Source organism: Dendropsophus ebraccatus, chromosome 6 (assembly GCF_027789765.1).
Source record: "Dendropsophus ebraccatus isolate aDenEbr1 chromosome 6, aDenEbr1.pat, whole genome shotgun sequence".
Classification (NCBI taxonomy): domain Eukaryota; kingdom Metazoa; phylum Chordata; class Amphibia; order Anura; family Hylidae; genus Dendropsophus; species Dendropsophus ebraccatus.
The window spans coordinates 110361192-110379762 of NC_091459.1; the positions used below are offsets into that span (position 1 = coordinate 110361192).

Consider the following 18571-nt stretch of genomic DNA (forward strand, 5'->3'; position numbering starts at 1 on the left):
AAGAGGAGAAGACGATGGCAGGGCAGCTATTACACAGATAGCTGGTGGACGGATGTGTAATTGGCGCTTATGTACACTGGACACAGCAACCCTGTCACACCCAATATCACTGTGTATCCCCATCTTATGAGTCTTGCAACGTCCACAAAAATGGAGAGCGCAGAGAGTGTGTCCTGGTAACCAATAAGATCATCAAACACCCTGGTAATGCTGAACTATAAAACGTAAAAGCTGAAAACTGCAATATATAAAACCATCATGTTTTATAACCTCGAAAAGCCAAAGCAGATTTGTCCTGTCCCCTAAATGATCTTATATTTAAACAAAATAGCTCATATGTCAGAAAATAGGCAGCCCCCCCCCCTCCCCTCCGGTTCTCCTCCCAGAAACATGTGGTGACTGAGAGATGAGGGCTGGATCCTGTGTGTGTATAGGAGAACTATCCGCCTCTCGGGTTTCAGTGTTGTACTGAAAGGCAAATGTTTCTGCGGAGCAGGAAGCTATGAAATCGCTATTAAATGATTCACTCAATAGGAGTCTGGAGAAAGTAAGTGTGCGCTCATCTCAGGTAACAGGGTCCCTAGTATGGATCACATTAATAGTGTCCTAATGATAGACGCAGGGTCCTTATCGTACAACCCGGCCAACAGAGCATAACCCAGTCTGACTCTGTACAGCTGCCACTTTCTAGGCAGATCTCAGATTACAATATTACATTCACTGTCATCTCCATTCTCCCCTTTACAATAACCATGTTGTCAGCCTGATGCTATTACACACACACACACACACACTATATGGCACAAGACATTCGTAGTCAGCTAAAATACAATGGGAGCCATTTAAAGTGATTTTCCCACCTCTTTTTGAATCTTTTATCCTCCAAATCTAATGGTCTGTAATAAAATAAACACATTAGCCCCCGTTTACTCCACCTGGCTTGGTCCCACTCCTCGCTTTCTGGCTTTTCCGATACAGTTGCCAGTAGTCCTTCCTTAAGGTAACCAGCACTTGGCACTAAGATAGACATAAGAGGGCTGTTCACAATTTCTAATACTACCATGTATATTATTATAGAGGGGGTTCTTGGTCTTGTTGTTGCCAAGATCAGCAGCTGTTCTCCAATACAATCCTCCAGCTCCATCGCACAGAGTGCCGCCAGCTCTGTCTACACAGCTGCTCAATAAGGAGACTGGAGCAGCCACCGAATCTCAGACTCTCTGCCCAACCTGGCTGCTAATACTGGGCAATACTTCCCTATGAGGGTCCCAATAATACAGACAGCAGATACAGGATATTAAAGCTGCAGAACAAATTTCCTCTAAACTGTGCTTGTAGAGTAGTGTAATGCGGTTGCGGATTAATAGTCACAAGCTACGGTAATTATTAGTCAAGCTATCAACCAATAGTAATATGGACTGAAAATAGATTTTTATTATTTTTTTGGGGGGGTGGAGTTAAGTTGGGAAATGTACTGCACAACCCAATATAGGAGGACATATGCTTGCTTTAGATACAGTGAAAACATGGCTTCAGTGCATGCACCCGGTCTGGTCCTGGCAGTGATGAGCCGAGAACAGACCTCTCTCCGCTACTACACATTTGAGCTGTCTAATAAGTAGGCTACTATGCAAGCCCCTTCTACATACTGCAAAGAGAAGAGGTGGGCAGCCATTACAGTGCATGATGTGCTCCTAACAACATAGAGAAAGCAATGAAGCACATCAGCACAGACATGGCTGCCTCTGTATGAGCATGGCTGCATCAGAGGTAATAGTGTGTGTATGTAAAGAGGACGACAGGGGAAGGACATGAGCGAATTTACAGTAAGAACAAAGCAAAGGGCTATGTAAGGATCAGCCGGCAGCTTGTCAGGCTGCTGGCTTTGAAGTCCAAGCTGCTCCACTTCGAGTGGCGGCAAAAGCTGGATCCAGTCCTGGGAAATTTTACCCAGATTGCACTGGATGAAACATTTCCCCAGCACCCGGAGTAGAGCGGCTTGGACTCCAAAGCCAGCAGCCTGACAAGGTGCCGGCCGATCCTAACATAGCGCTTTGCTTTGTTCTTACTGTAAATTCGCTCATCCCTAGCCATAGCAATAAAGCAGGCAGAATAAAATTTCCTGGAAATGAAATCCCTTCATATCTTGTGAATGTCTTATGTTAGTCTTGCATGTCTTATGTTAGTCTTGCATGTCTTATGTTCAGGAGGAGGAGAGTAGCGGAGGGTTTATTACCCTGATCATGTCACTGCCAACAAGCGTTCCAGTCCTTGATAGAAAAATATCACTGGTGTAGACATGCACTGATTCCCTCTATATATACACTTGTATGGATGACTGTTCATGACACACCAGAGATGGAGTTATGCTCCTCTGACAAAACTGTATAAATATGGTCTCCATAAGTCTCAACCATCTGTCTGTACAAGGCTGAAGAGGAACATTACAGCTAGGTTTATGTGCACCCTATTCACCACAAAACTACAAACCCCAAAGAGTGATAGTATATAAAAAAAAATTGTAATTTTAATGAAAGAGACCAATAAAGTATCACTGAAATTATCCATTGGGTTAAACATAGGATGCATAGTGCTGCCATGGTGCGTCAGCTGTACTGCTATACACGTCACCTGTGATATGGCGTAGAGTAGAGGCCATTGTTTTGAAGTACGAATAGTGTATTTCTTAACCACCAATGTGTAAGGAAAAGTTGTCCCATATGGAAAACCACAAATGTGCCCCTATGTGACAAAGATGGCGCACACTGGATCACTGTGCATACGCATTGTAGCTGGAATAGTCTCCGACTCAAAGACAAGGCAGTCTCTGGCATGATAAACCAGGCCTCACATGCTGGCGATCAGACAGACTAATCTGGGTTTGGCAGATGCCAGGAGAAGATTTCCTCCTTAGAGACATAATGCCAACCATAGGGTTTGCTGAAGGAAGAAAGAATAGTGCGGTGGGATGTTTCTTCATAGCTTAGGCGCTGCAGTGAAATCTTTGTATTACATGATACCAAGACATTCTAAAGACACCGGGGAAGGCCCCGATCTAGTTCAGCATAACAATGATCCTTGAATAACCTGGAACACTGTGAGCCACCAGAGCAGTCTCCCATCCACACTGCCTCGTAGGACGGACTAGTCCTAGCACACTTTAGGCTATGCTTCCCCCTCATAGACAACCTCATTCACGTAAGCAGGAGACATCAGAAGGCTCGATGGATGATTACTACATCTGGAATTAGGACTAAAGCAGATTACATTTGAGGCCGGCGGCATGAAATCCTGCCTTCCCGTTGCCATGTGATTGTTAATAGGTGAAGCAATGGACGGATGCAGAGGGCGCACTGAACGGCTCTGTATGCTGTGTACAACACATATTAGTCAACACTAAGCAATGTGCTGCAGGAAAAATGCAGTCTACTGCGGTCTTGTGGTTAACCCGATTTCTCAGGGAGGTTTCAATTCTCTTTGAAGCTCAGATGCCAAGTTCACAATAAAACTCAGACATCGAGCTGGAAAGTGTTCCACATTACACTTGGTATAAAGGAAAAAATAGAATTTCTAAAAGCCCAAACAGACATCCTGCATTATCCCTTTACTGAAGCATGGGTGGGGGGTGGGCAACAAAGGAAGTCAAATGACTGATCACTCCGGGCTCAAGTAATCACATTAGTAAGGGTCTACTACAGAACATGTGAGGGAGCTGCTCTCCTATTATCCCATATCCTATGGAGACTGCAGCACAACCTGGCTGGGATACAAGGCGTATAAACAGTGTACATACTGTCTACATAAAGGAATGGCGTGCAATGGAGAACATGCAAGCCATCTATGAGCCAAATCTATGGATCATCATACAAACCCCCATGTCAATGAACCCAGGAACCCAGCAACGCTAACAACTGGGCCAGTGTGTTATCAGAAATGTGAGGTCTTACAAATGTGTGGCTCTGGGGCTTTCGGGCGAGTTCACGCTACGGAACCAGAGCGTAGAATTTAACAGATTCCGTAGATTGTACCCGTTCATGGCCCCGTGCCTCTACACCCGTGCCATAGACACCATTCTATGCACGGGCGGATTAAATTCTTTCGGCGGATAGTGGAATCAAGCCGCCCATAGAATGGTGTCTATGGAGACAACGGAAAGGCGCGCGGCCGTGAATGGGTACAAGCTACGGAATCCATTGGAAATTCTTTGCTCGGGTTCCGTAGTGTAAACCCACCCTTCCGTGATGCACTGTCCACTTACTTCTCTAGGCAGGGGTGGACAACCAAGTGCCAAAGAGGTCAAAGTGGTCACTGACATTTATGGGTTAGACGCCAGTCTCACAATGACCCGACATTCCCGGCGTGTTATTTCTAGGAAAAGTTCAGGCACATGCTGTAGTGTTGGTCAGCCATAGCTGAAGGATGGACATCTGTCACATAGGTTAATGACCGCCTAAAAGGACGGCTCCCTTCTCTCAAAATAGGAGTGATCAGGGTCAGGACGTAATCCAGCATTTCCACTAGTTACTACAGGGAGTGAGGCAGGGGTAATAGATCCAGCAGACACTCTGAGCCGGCGTCCACGGGACAGTAACTTGGCAGCAGGACAGAAGTCATACAGACTAGGATTTAATCAGTCTAAACACAATCCTGCTTCTCTAAAGGAGAATGAGGGCGGTAGAACAGCAGCAGAGAATGCCAGGACTGTATAGCAGCGAGCAGGACTTGACAAATGGGCCGATCACCTTTCCCCTTTCTGTAGACATGCCATTGTGGAAAGGAAATCTTTTGTGCTCATTGAAAGCTGCTAAAATGTTAACATTGAAGGAGAAGTGTGATTAAATATTTCCCACTGAAAGAGGCCAATAAAGGTCTCATGTTTCTGAGCTCAATATCACTGCCTGGGGCGACACCAGGAAGGAGAAATCCACATCCAGCTGACGTAAACAGAATAGGATGGCTGTCCGCAACCCAGATTACCTGTAGGCATGCTTGGAGTTGTAGTTTTACAATCGTGGCAAACCACATGTCATCAGTTACTGTATGGTGAGTCAGCTCAGGACGAGCTTCCCTGGAAAACCTACTACATATGTAACCTCACCTAAAGAAACAACTCTCCTTCCTCTACACAGCACCCGCAGGCATCTTAGGGCCATTCTTCTCCTGCATTGTTTACAAAGCAAGCGTCATAAATCTTACAAGTCAATTATGTCAGAGCAGATGAGCTACTTCAATGCAGCAGAGTACACAAGCCCGGGCCATTAACACGTCCCACAATATGCTCAACAAATGAGGAGACTGACCTTGTGCCCAATATACTGCACACAATGTATACAGACTGACCCTGTGGCCGGTATACTGCACACACTATACATACTGACCCTGTGCCCGGTATACTGCACACAATGTATACAGACTGACCCTGTGCCCGGTATACTGCACACACTATACAGACTGACCCTGTGCCCGGCAAACTGCACACACTATACAGACTGACCCTGTGCCCGGTATACTGCACACACTATACATACTGACCCTGTGCCCAGTATACTGCACACACTATACAGACTGACCCTGTGCCTGGCAAACTGCACACACTATACAGACTGACCCTGTGCCCAGTATACTGCACACACTATACAGACTGACCCTGTGCCCAGTATACTGCACACACTATACAGACTGACCCTGTGCCCAGTATACTGCACACACTATACAGACTGACCCTGTGCCCAGTATACTGCACACACTATACAGACTGACCCTGTGCCCAGTATACTGCACACACCTTTGGCCCTTGAGCTGTTATAAAACCTTGGCTGCAGGTTCCCCAGTTGTGTAATAGGGGATGTGTGGCTGAGAAATGACGAAGCAGAGATAACGGCAATGCAGCCAGAAGCCTCCATCCATCCAAGTACTATGAATCCCAGGATTAGGGGCTCTGCACTGGGAGCCTAGTGTTGGGCTTCAAATAACCATCACGGCGACTGTCTAGCTTACCAGTCAATACAAGGTTCACACATTGATGTAATATCAGCCAAAGTGGGAAACACAAACAAGCTGCTTCTCTCACGGTGAAAAGTATTTAAAGCAGATGACGCCCCAACAGTGCTAACACAGCAACCTGTAAGTCTACAGCTGTCAGGAGACTACAACAACCAGCAACTCCCGTTTTGTTTTTTTGCAAGGCTGAAGTATAAAATTGCTGTGCACTATAAATTTCTACAATTTTACATATAAAAATTTAATCAAAAGTAAGACTTCACCCAAAAAACAAAATTTACACTAACCGGGTTTCCAGGACTTTTATATCAATGATAATTGTTGATAGTGGAAATCAGTATCTGATCAGTGACCTGACTGCCAGGAGCTGGCTGATGAGGCTGCAGCTGTTTGAATGGCTGAATGAGCCTGTGACATCACAGCCCCAAAGTGAGAAGCTGGCTGCAACAGAGACCTGGGCTGCACAGACTGAGTGCAAGTGTGTCCTTTTCTTTTATTTCCCATCTAAACAAACTTTGCCTGATAACCCTCCCAAAGGGTATTTCTACATTAGATCCAGGTGCTGGAGACATAACAGACACCTGTCTGCTGTGTTCTGCCATTTCTACAAATCCTGTAGAAGTGAATTGAAGTTCTGGAGGCCATGTGAGCACAATGAGTTTGGTTGCTTCTATAACACCAGTTAAAACAGTCTTCAGTGTCTACCTGGATGATGTGACCAGTGGTTTGCCTCCCCAGGAACAAAGGGGTTGCGGAACTCGCTCCTGCAGCTAGGTACCGGTCTCACAGAATTAAAATAGGCCAATATCTCTACAAGTAAAAAATGCTAATGTGTTATTTACTGAACTGATAATTGTCTGCCGTGGGTGGAAATGCTAAGCTGCATCTCACAGTGGATTTTATGGGGTTGGTTTGTGTTTCCATGGCGGAGCATCAGCCGGAGCGGAGGAGAGTGCCACTGGACATGTGTTCTCTGGAGTGATGGAGTAACACTTCACCACCTGGCAGTCTCGTAGACCGTGAACGCCAGGAGCCTGCTTCACCCTTGACTGTACAGTGCAAACTGTGAAGCTTGGTCTGGACAGCGCACTGACTTGTTATGACTCTGGTTTCTGTGCAGCCATAATAGGGATTCCATGGAAATTCAATAGACTGTCCTCTGGTTACACAACCAGACAGTTTTTTTTTCCTTTTTTCTCTTCTCTGATATAGTTCAAAGTTGAAAAAATAAAAATGAATAAAAATTCAGCTGCTTTCTGGCCGCCACTGTTCTGATTCTCTATTGGCCTTCATCACTGAACAAGGTCAAAGAGGGCTAAAACACCTAATTAGTATGACCATAATGCTATATGCTATGTCTTGAATGCTCGGAGCATAGAATACATTTTAATAGTATTTGGAACTATGTGAGTGGCGCTGACTTCTTCCAGATGTAAGAGGGATTGCAACATCCTTCCTTCTGCACCCCCTCATCATATCTGGAGCGATGATCATTCTTCTTCATATAGGAAAATAATTCTGGCCTGTTCCATCGTACATGGTATGATTTCAGGAGCGGTGCCGGTACTCCTAGGTCCTGTTTAGGCAGTCCTTAGGATCAGATGCTGGTCAGGCCTCACAGATCAGAATGTAGCCTAGTGATATATGATCACTTGTCCTGTCTTCAATACTCCTTTAACCCTTAGAGGACCGGGCCTTTTTCTTTTTTCGCGGTTTCATTTTTTCCTCCTTGTGCTTAAAAGGCCATAGCACTTGCATTTTTCCACCTAGAAACCCACATGAGCCCTTATTTTTTGCGCAACTAATTGTATTTTGCAATGACAGGCTGAACTTTTTCATAAAGTACACTGCGAAACCAGAAAAAAATTCAAAGTGTGGTGAAATTGAAAAAACAAAACAAAATGCATTTCTTTTATTTTTTCGTTTTTACGCCATTCGCCCTGGGGTAAAACTGACTTGTTATATATGTTCCTCAAGTCGTTATGATTACAACAATATGTAACATGTATAACTTATCTTGTATCTGATGGCCTGTAAAAAATTCAAACCATTGTTAACAAATATATGTTCCTAAAAATCGCTCTATTCCCAGGCTTATAGCACTTTCTATCGGTACCTTGATTGCGCATATACAACTTTTTGATCGCTTTTTATTACATTTTTTCTGGATTTCATGCGACCAAAAATGCACAATATTGCACTTTGGGATTGTCTTGCGCTTACGCCATTTACCGTGCGAAATGTGATTAATATTTCGGGTGATTACGCACGCAGCGATAACAAATATGTTTATTTATTTATAACATGGGAAAAGGGGGGTGATTCTTTTATTAGGGGAGGGGGCTTTTTATTAATAACAACACTATTATTTGTACTTTTACACTTATACTAGAAGCCCCCCTGGGGGACTTCTAGTATAAGTGCACTGATCTCTCATACAGATCTATGCTGCATGGATAGGCACATCGATTGCTTCCGGCTGCTGCAGCCGGAAGCAATCGAGTGCCAAGCCGGGATCAGCGCCATTAAGGCGCTGACCCCGGATGGGGTAAGATGTGTGGATCGCTCCTCCGGGCTGCATCAAGTAATCGGATGCAGCTGTCAACTTTGACAGTTTCATCAGATTACTGTATAAGCGGGCACGGGGATCGGACCGTGCCCGCTAATAGCCGCGGTATCGGAATACGAGCGGCACCCGGGACCGCGGCGGTTCAGAGCACGGCCCCGCTCTGAACACATGGAGCCGGACCTGGACATACGGGTACGTCCAGGGTTGCCTAAGGGTTAAAGCAGTGATTTTCAACCAGTGTGCCGCGACACATGGTCGGGTGTGCCGCGGGGAAAGTTCCCCAAACTATGGTGCCCCTGCAGATCGCCCCGCTGCTGCTGTCCGCCTCACCTACTGGCCGCCTGTAGTGCCCGGACGTGCTGCTCCTATCCAATCAGCGGAGACCGGGAGCGTGGTGCGCCGCAGCGCACCATGCTCCCTGTGTCCGCTGATTGGAGGAGCACGTCCGGGCCCTACGGGCGTCCAGTAGGTGAGGCGGACAGCAGCGGCGACCATCTCAGAGGAGGTGAGGAGGAAGGGGGGGAGAGAAACAGGAGAAAACAATGGGAGAGAGAAACCTGGGGATGGGGGAGAGAAACAGGAGAAAACAATGGGAGAGAGAAACCTGGGGATGGGGGAGAGAAGCACAGGGAAGAAGAAAACAGGCCCAGGTTTCACACTGAGTGAGTATAAATACATTTAGAATCTATATTATTAACTATATGTATAATATGTACTGTTTTAGTGTCATTTTGTGCCATTTTGGTTGGTGGTGTGCCCCGGGATTTTTTAAGTATAAAAAGTGTGCCGCAGCTCAAAAAAGGTTGAAAATCACTGGGTTAAAGGACAACTCTGGTGGTTTCCTTTTCCAGTTACATAATTTTGTAATCTGCATTGATTACCGTTCTGCATCCCCTTTCCTATCAGCCCCCTTCAAGAGCTCCCCCCTCCCTGTCGACTATGGCCAGCGCCATCTTGTGTTGATGACGTCTTCACAGCAGGCCGGCCCCACTGTGAGATGTCAGCAGATGACTTACAGCTTGCTCAGCTCCGATTGGCTGAGCAAGCTGTCAGTCACCTGATGCTGCCGGCCTAAGAAGAAGGAAGTGCTAGAAAGAAGATGGGAGCTCCGGAGACCTGTGATCGGTGGGAAATTTGAACAGAGACCGAGCCAGGAGTGAAGGAGAGTATAGAAATGGCCATTTGCCTTTGATTTTTTTACACTTTCCACCGGAGTTGTCCTTTAATTCCCCTGGTTATCGGCCAGGCAACTAATATTGGTGTTGGAGTATCCACATACCTGTCATCATATTGGGTACTCTTTGTATAAACTGTTTTGTCTGGATAACAGGATGAGCTTTGGGATTTAATATTTCCAAACTAAATAGTCAGCTTTCATCTGCATATGAGGTTTCCTAGTAAAACATACAAATCTTGCTAACATATGTATCTGGTCACTAAGCCGTAATTGACCCTGTCCAGACATTGACAGGTTAAATTATGTCATCAAATGCCAGTGTATATAAGGAGGATACAGCTGCAGCAGATGCATTCTAGCTCTTGGGAGCTTCAGAGTAAACACTGCTGAATTATCCGACATCAACCTCTCTAAAAGCTCCTGAATCCATCAGTCCAGACGCTGGCTGGTGCTACAAACCAGAGGTACACAGGACGCAGATTTATTTTTGGTGGGGTCCATATATTCACATGCTGAGTTGGAATGAAAATTAAATGTAATAAGTCATCAGTAGAGTTGAGCGAACTTTAAGTATGCTCGAGTCTGTCTGAACCTAAGTGTGCAACGGATCATTACTGGTGGCTGGAGAAGTTGGATGCAGCCCTAGGGAGTCCTGGAAAACATCATCCAGCCTATTGCTGTATTAAGAGATATGTATGATACATGTAAAATACAATTTACTGATACTGAAACACCCTGAAAAACCCATTTTAAAGAGTTTTTGCTGATTTTTCTATCTATATTTTAAAATAATCTTGAAATTGTGCAGTTTCTATTTGACCACAAAGCCTAATATTAAGCTGACACTTCCTGTTTGGTAGAGATCACAGTCATCTGTGTACAGATAAGACACCATTCACAACAGAAGACTGAGATCTGCCTTCTATGTTTTCAGAATGACCTCTGCACAGGTCACATAGCGTGTCTAGAAAAGAAAACATTGCCATTCCAGTGAATATGGCCTTCAGTATCTGGTTCTATATCAGTAAAAAATAAAAAAATAAAAAAACTAAGAAATAAACCCACTTGTTATTTTCCTCTTGACGGACCCCAGATCCTACTCCTTCCAACTTTCTAGCTATACTACATTCTGAGTATATGCCAACATACCGGCTGATACATACCACCCCTTCTAATAAATAGAGTGCTCTGCAGTGGTGAGTGACATCACTGCACAGTGCCATCCCAATATTTATTAGAAGGGCCAGGTGGATGGGTGCACTCAGGGTGGTAGTCCCGCCCCCAGTGCACCAAACTGCCTCATTTACATACATCATAAAGTAAAAACTTGCTAAAAACAGGATCAAGGTAAGAAACTTACCTTCGACCTCAGCACCCTGTGTGCTATAGGGACATATCAGCAGATTAGATACTTCTTTCTCTTTACAGTGTCATATAACATAGCACTAATTATATATATATATATATATATATATATATATATATATATATATATATATATATATATATATATATATACACATACATATACAGTGGTGCCTTGAATTACGAGCATAATTCGTTCCGGGACTGTGCTTGTGATCCAAATCCACTCTTATACCAAAGCAAATTTTCCCATAAGAAATCATTGGAATGTAGACAATTGGTTCCACACCCCAAAAATCATTTTATAATCATTATAGCAGCAGTGTGTATAGCTGAGTGTGAGTGCAAGCACATTATAGCAGCAGTGTGTATAGCTGAGTGTGAGTGCAAGCACATTATAGCAGCAGTGTGTATAGCTAAGTGTGAGTGCAGGAACATTATAGCAGGAATGGAGAGGATGGGAAACACAAGGACTAACAGACTGCAGGGAGTATGAAGGAATGAGCAGGGCAGATGTGGACACAGTATAGCAGCACTCTCTGTCCGGGGAGAGAGGGGTTACAGCTATAAAGAGATTACCCCCCACAGTCCTGTCCCCTGATGCAAGCCCCAGCCTGAAGTGGATCTGCTATAAATTGGAAGGTGAGAGACTTCCTGGGTCAGAGTACAGGGCTGTAGACCCCACTATGCAGGCCATGCCCCTCCCCCACTCACGCTCCCACCCAATACCAGGAGCTCTTAAACCAAAGCAATGCTCTTAAACCAAGTCACAATTTTGAAAAACTGAGCTCTTCTTGCAAAACGCTCTTAAACCAAGGTACCACTGTGTATGGTATGTGTGTGTGTATATATATATATATATATATATATATATATATATATATATATATATATATATATACACACACACATACATACATACTGTGGTGCCTTGAAATACGACCATAATTCGTTCCGGCACGGTGCCTGTAATACAAATTCACTCTTAAACCAAAGCAAATTTTCCCATAAGAAATCATAAAAATGCAGTTCCACACCCCAAAAATAATGATTTATTATTCTGAACAACATGTAAAACAAATGAAACAAACATTGAGAAACAGCTGAATGTGTAATATTATTAGTTACTGTACAGTAATGGAGAGGATGGAAAACATAAGGGCTGGACAGACTGCAGGAAGCATGAAGGAATGAGCAGGGCAGATGTGGGCACATACATGCAGCACTCTGTCCAGGGAGAGAGGGGTTACAGCTATGAAGAGATTACCTCCACAGTCCTGTCCCCTGATGTAAGCCCCAGCCTGAAGTGGATCTGCTATGATTTGGAAGGTGAGGGAGACTTCCTGGGTCAGAGAACAGGGCTGTAGACCCCGCTATGCAGACCATGCACCTTCCCGCTCGGCCTCCAACCCAGTACAGGGAGCTCTTAAACCAACACAATGCTCTTAAACTAAGTTACTCTTAAGCCAAGGTACCACTGTATGTATTGCCCAGGATTACAAGATTTCATGCAAAAATAGTCCTACAGATGGCCATGGATTGTGTCCAGTACTGCAGCTCAGCGCCAACTAGAGTAAGTGCATAGAAAACCTGTGGGCAAGGTGTGGGACCCAAACAACAACCCCTTCAACTTTCATTTACTTAAATATCATCCTAAAAATTGAGACTTCAATGTTAAACCCAAGCTTCCTCTGAACTCTACCAACCCTTTACAAACCTCCCACACAGCAGAAAGTGCAAACCACAGCCAATGCTCCAACCCCAGCGTTGCTCAACTGAACCCAGTTAACTCCAGGTAGACGTATACAGAAGAGTGGGACAAAACCAACCAAGTAGTGATATGTCACATATTCTAGCTACAGAACACTAGCTGTACAAATACTGTGAAGCTGCCCGCATCAGATACAGGTCAGTGCCATCCATCTAATGTATACACTGGCCTCCTGACAGATCACAATGGATTCCAATTCCTCAATTTCTCCGTTCTCTGGGCAATGGCTACTGGCCGGGGTCACCAAGCCACATGTGTACTGCGGGTGGGATACATTAGAAGAGATTTCTGTGGGCTGACAGCTATTTTATGCCTATGCCCATTGTTATTGTTGGGGTCGATTCCCACAAGGGGCACCTGCAGCTTGACCCCATGTGGCAGTGATTTCCAACCTGTTGGCCTCCAAGAGTTGCAGAACTACATCCCCCAGCATGTCCAGACATTCTCTGGAGTGGTAGTTTTACAAATGCTTTAAAGCCACAGGTTGGAGACCACAGCTCTATGCAATGGCTTCTGTAGCACCTCACACAGAACAGGCATTGCAGTGCACTATATGGTAGTCAGCCATTGCCACTTTATGTAGCCCGGCTGTTTCTACAGGTTAAAAGTTACAAGAACTTATTTCACTTTTAGAAATCGTGCAAGAAGACGGCAGTGCATGGCCCAGACAACGTGCAGACAATACACAGGATACCTGGCAGCATGGTAGACGGGCAGTGCCCTGTGCAAGCACTCTGGGTATAGCATAATTCCCATAACACAGATTAGGCTACAACCAGCCTGCTGTCCTAGTACAAACCTATAGGGAATTTATCAAGACAAGTAGACCTATACTGGCTTATGGTCTCTTGATATTAAATATTTCTGTTCTCTAAAAGTAAGCAGATTGTGATAGAAGTGTAGGGCATAACCATGATATATTCCAGCAAAGCGCATCAGCTACAACTGTACCTGGTCACACAATCCATCAAGGTACATCTTTCCTCTGCAATATGGTCTGAGATTAAAGGGGTTATCCAGCGCTACAAAAACATGGCCACTTTTCCCCCTACTGTTGTCTCCAGGTCAGGTGCGGTTTGCAATTAAGCTCCATTTACTTCAATGGAACTGAGTTTTAAAATCCCACCCAAACTGGAGACAAGAGAGGGGGAAAAGTGGCCATGTTTCTGTAGCGCTGGATAACCCCTTTAACAATGGGGACCTACCTCTATAATGGGTTTGAACAGCTATAAAACTCTATTCCACTGACTAGAGCACAAGGTGTAACCACCATCACAGCTAGTACTGTGCAACCCAGCAACGTCACCCCGGACAATAGCAGTACCCCTGACCATCACCCTCTATAACCTTCATATAGATGATCCCCCTCCATAACCTTCATCCAGGACAATACCAGTAATCCATGATGATCACAAGACAGAAAGCATTGGTGATACAGTGACTGGATACCTGCCTGTCTTTCTATAGCAAACATAGGAGACACTTGCCGGGCAGCAGCCTGCAGTATTGTCAGGGATAGGACACAACTTCACATATATGATGTGAAAAGCATTGTTCCCCATGAATCACAGCTCTGAGGTTATAATGCAGCCAGATATTTTAAGACGGCAGCTTGTATCCCCATCACAATGTAGAATGACATCACTTTTCTAAGCATCAATAATAACCGGCCACAGATGTAACAAGACACAATACACACCAGTTATAACACATACATGACGCAGATGATGGGGGGGGGGGGGGGGCTACATATTAGATACACTATACCGGTGGGATACATATTGGACACAGATGGGATACATATAAGATGCATGAGACGGAGGGGATACACATTAGATACATGAGACAGACAGGATACATGATACAGATGGGATACATGTTAGATACACGAGACAGAGGGGATACATATTAGATACACATTGGACACAGAGGGGATACATATTGGATACATGAGACAGACAGGATACATAATACAGATGGGATACATGTTAGATACATGAGAAAGAGGGGATACATATTAGATACACATTGGACACAGAGGGGATACATATTGGATACATGAGACAGACAGGATACATAATACAGATGGGATACATGTTAGATACATGAGAAAGAGGGGATACATATTAGATACACATTGGACACAGAGGGGATACATATTGGATACATGAGACAGACAGGATACATAATACAGATGGGATACATGTTAGATACATGAGAAAGAGGGGATACATATTAGATACACATTGGACACAGAGGGGATACATATTGGATACATGAGACAGACAGGATACATAATACAGATGGGATACATGTTAGATACATAATACAGAGGGGATACATGTTAGATACATGAGAAAGAGGGGATACATATTAGATACACATTGGACACAGATGGGATACACGAGTTCGCGGCTGCTGCTGTCAGGGAATGCTGGGTGTTGTAGTGCAGCAGCAGCCACAGGTTGGTTAGCCTGCTGTATACTATGTATATCATGCAGATAGCAGGCAGCCAGGAGAGCCGTGGCTCCTCAGCGGCAGCGCCCCCCGTCTGCTCCCCGGCACAGCGCCCCCCGGCTGCTCCCCGGCACAGCGCCCCCCGGCTGCTCCCCGGCACAGCGCACCCCCCCACCATGGCAGCACAATGGCCGCCGGCCCCACTCACCGATCAGCCGCCGCACCTCCTCCTCGCTCATGTAGACGTTGAGGCCCGGCTCCCCGGAGCTCCCAGGCCCCGACTGCGCCTCACCAGCTCCCAGGAGAAGAGCGAGCAGTACCAGCAGGGACGGACACCACAGCCCGGGGCCCGGCTGCCTCCCCCATCTCCTCCTCCACCACCCCGGGGGGTCCGGGGCCCCGGGCAGCATGTCTCTCACAGGCCGTGCCGAGGGGAAGGGGCGCCCCGGACCATCCCCGTACTCGCTGCCTGCCCCGCCGCCGCCGATAACGCCGCACCGCCGACACCAAACACGACCCTGGCGCGCTCGGTCTCCCTCACGGAGGCTACAATCCACTAGACGCATGCGCTTTCTGGCTTCTGGCTGCTCCGCGCATCGTACTGTTTTGCCTCTTCCGGGCCGCCGTCCTCTGCTGCAGCTACCACGCGCCCCCTACAGGATGGACTCCTATTAACTCTCTCTGAATTTTTTTCCCCTTAAATAATCTTTATTAACAACATAAACAAAACACAAAAAACAACTGATTCTTTTTCCCCTGTGTACAAGGGTTGGCCCAATACACATTGGTTCTTATTCCAGTAGGTTTCACCATGTACAGTCATTTTCTTTTTACAATGGCCAATTGCTGAATGCTGACTACAGTGTACCCTACAGCTGGCAACAGGCCAAGTGGTGGGGTCCCATAGATACTCACTTAGATTCAAATTAAGGGGCCAGGGTCCCTCTTGGAAGTCTTGGCCATGGTAGTCCAACCAGTGTCGGACATTCCTAGCCGTATCACACGTCACGTCTTGCCTTGTCTTGTCTGTTGCCTCCATCTCATCCGCCCCATAAAATATATACTGTATTTTCCTGTGTATTAGACTACTTTTTAACCTCTCCTCAAGAGTCAGGGGTCGTGTTATACACCGGGTGTCGTCTTATAGGGCGGGTGCTGAAAAACTTCAGAACCAGATGGGAGAATCTGCGCTTAGAGGACCGGGCCAATTTCAGTTTTTGCATTTTCGCTTTTTCCTCCTTGCGCTTACAGGGCCATAGCAGTTGCATTTTTTCACCTAAAAGTACTTTGCAATGACGGGCTGAATTTTAGCATAAAGTACACTGCAAAACCAGAATTTTTTTTTTTTTTTTTACGCTGTTCGCCCTGGGGTAAAACTGACTTGTTATACATATTCCTCAAGTCGTTAGGATTACAACGATATGTAACATGTATAACTTTTATTTTATTTGATGGCTTTAAAAAAATTCGAACCATTTTTAAAAAATGTATGTTGAAATTGCTCTATTCCCAGGCTTATAACGCTTTTATCCTTTGGTCTATGGGGCTGTATGAGGTGTCATTTTTTGCCCAATGAGCTGTACTTTCTATTGGTACCTTGATTGCGCATATGCGAATTTTTGATCGCTTTTTATTACAATTTTCCTGGATTTGATGAGACCAAAAATGCGCAATTTTGCACTTTGGAATTGTGTTACGCTTATGCCGTTTACCGTGTGAGATCAGAAATGTGATAAATAGTTCGGGCGATTACGCACGCAGCGATACCAAACATATTTATTTGTTTATATTTATGAAATGGGAAAAGGGGGTAATTCAAACTTTTATTAGGGGAAGGGATTTTATTAATAATAAAACATTTTTTTTAAAAACATATACTAGAAGCCCCCTGGGGGACTTCTAGTATATCCACACTGATCTCTCATCGATGAGATAGGCCATTACGGGCGATCCCCCCACTAGACACCAGGGAAGGGGAAAAGCTGCTTTTTAAATGCAGCTTTCAACTTTGACAGCTGCATTTAAAATGCTAATTAGCAGGCATGGCGATCGGACCGTGCCCGCTAATAGCTGCGGTTCTGAGCTACATAAAGCACCCAGGATCGCAGCAGTTCAGAATGGGGCCCCTCTCTGAACCCCTCTAGCGACGCCAGGGCGTACAGGTACAGCCAGGGTCGTTTAGAGGTTAAATACGGCAGCATCTCAGCTCTATGCTGCAATTGTATAAAGGGCAGAGCAAGCTGCAGGCGTCCGGGTTATGGAAAAAAGACATGTGGTAGAGTAGCTCTGTGCCCTGAAAAACACACCTATTTCACCTGTATGGCCGCCGTTGTATATACCAGAAAATACGGTATATATCATCAATTTTTGATATTTGTTGGATCCCCGGGATCCTCACTGGTGCATAAAACAGGGATGAGGAACCTTTAGCTGTTGTAAAACTACAATTCCCATCATACATGGACAGATAAAGCTTAGAAGCTTTGGCTGTTCAGGCATGATGGGAATTGTAGTTTTGCAACAGCTGGAGGGCCGAAGGTTCCCCATCCCTGATGTAGACTAAAGGAGCTGCAGTTCTTCAGGCCTAGGGATACACTATGGTTGCACAACACAAAGATCACAATGTTGCATGTGGTCACATATGATGTTAGTGAATCACATTGCAAGATGCATTATAGAGTAACCATGCCAATCAAGAAATCCATTTTAGTTGTTTCTTTGGTCACAAGTTGCTTGTGACGTTGCAAGTCACATGCAACTGTGATCTTCTTGCAATTTCAGCTAATATAAAGAGATTATGGATCACCTGGCCTTATGCTGTCATAATGCAACATAGTCCCATTTCTTAAAATATGGCACCATGTTGGCACATGCCTTGGCACAGACAACGTGTGTGGAAAAGGAGGCCACACAATCTAATATTGATGGCCTGTATTGCACAAATGTAGATGAAAGGCGCTGTAGTATGACCTGAGGATGGAGAGGTGAAGTTGTGTAGGAAGAAAATCATAATGAACCTGAGCGTTTCCACGTTTTCAAGCCTTTCCTAGAGCTTCAGCCAACTTCTTTGGCCACCAGTCATCAAATGCCACATCCAAACCCAACCATGCTTGAGGGTCACTCATCTTCAGGCATGAGAAAAATAGTTTCATGCTTAGAGTGGCAACTGTGATGTTACCTCTGAGCGCCATCTAGTGTCATATTTGGGTAATGCTAAAAGCCAAGCTTATAT

The 18571-nt window shown here is 45.1% G+C and overlaps 1 protein-coding gene across 3 annotated transcripts in view; it reads right to left on the reverse strand.

The window, feature by feature from the left end:
• The window catches only part of RYK (receptor like tyrosine kinase), a 71831-nt gene extending 55909 nt beyond the window's left edge, over positions 1 to 15922 (reverse strand). For 2 of the 3 annotated variants that reach the window (XM_069975657.1, XM_069975656.1), the window contains exon 1: positions 15548 to 15921. In XM_069975657.1, the coding sequence (XP_069831758.1) occupies positions 15548 to 15905 (358 nt within the window). In that variant the 5' untranslated portion in view covers positions 15906 to 15921. Of the gene's footprint in view, positions 1 to 15547 lie in introns of all 3 variants that reach the window. The other variant, XM_069975655.1, reaches the window with a different exon arrangement.
• Between the last annotated feature and the right edge of the window lie 2649 nt (positions 15923 to 18571).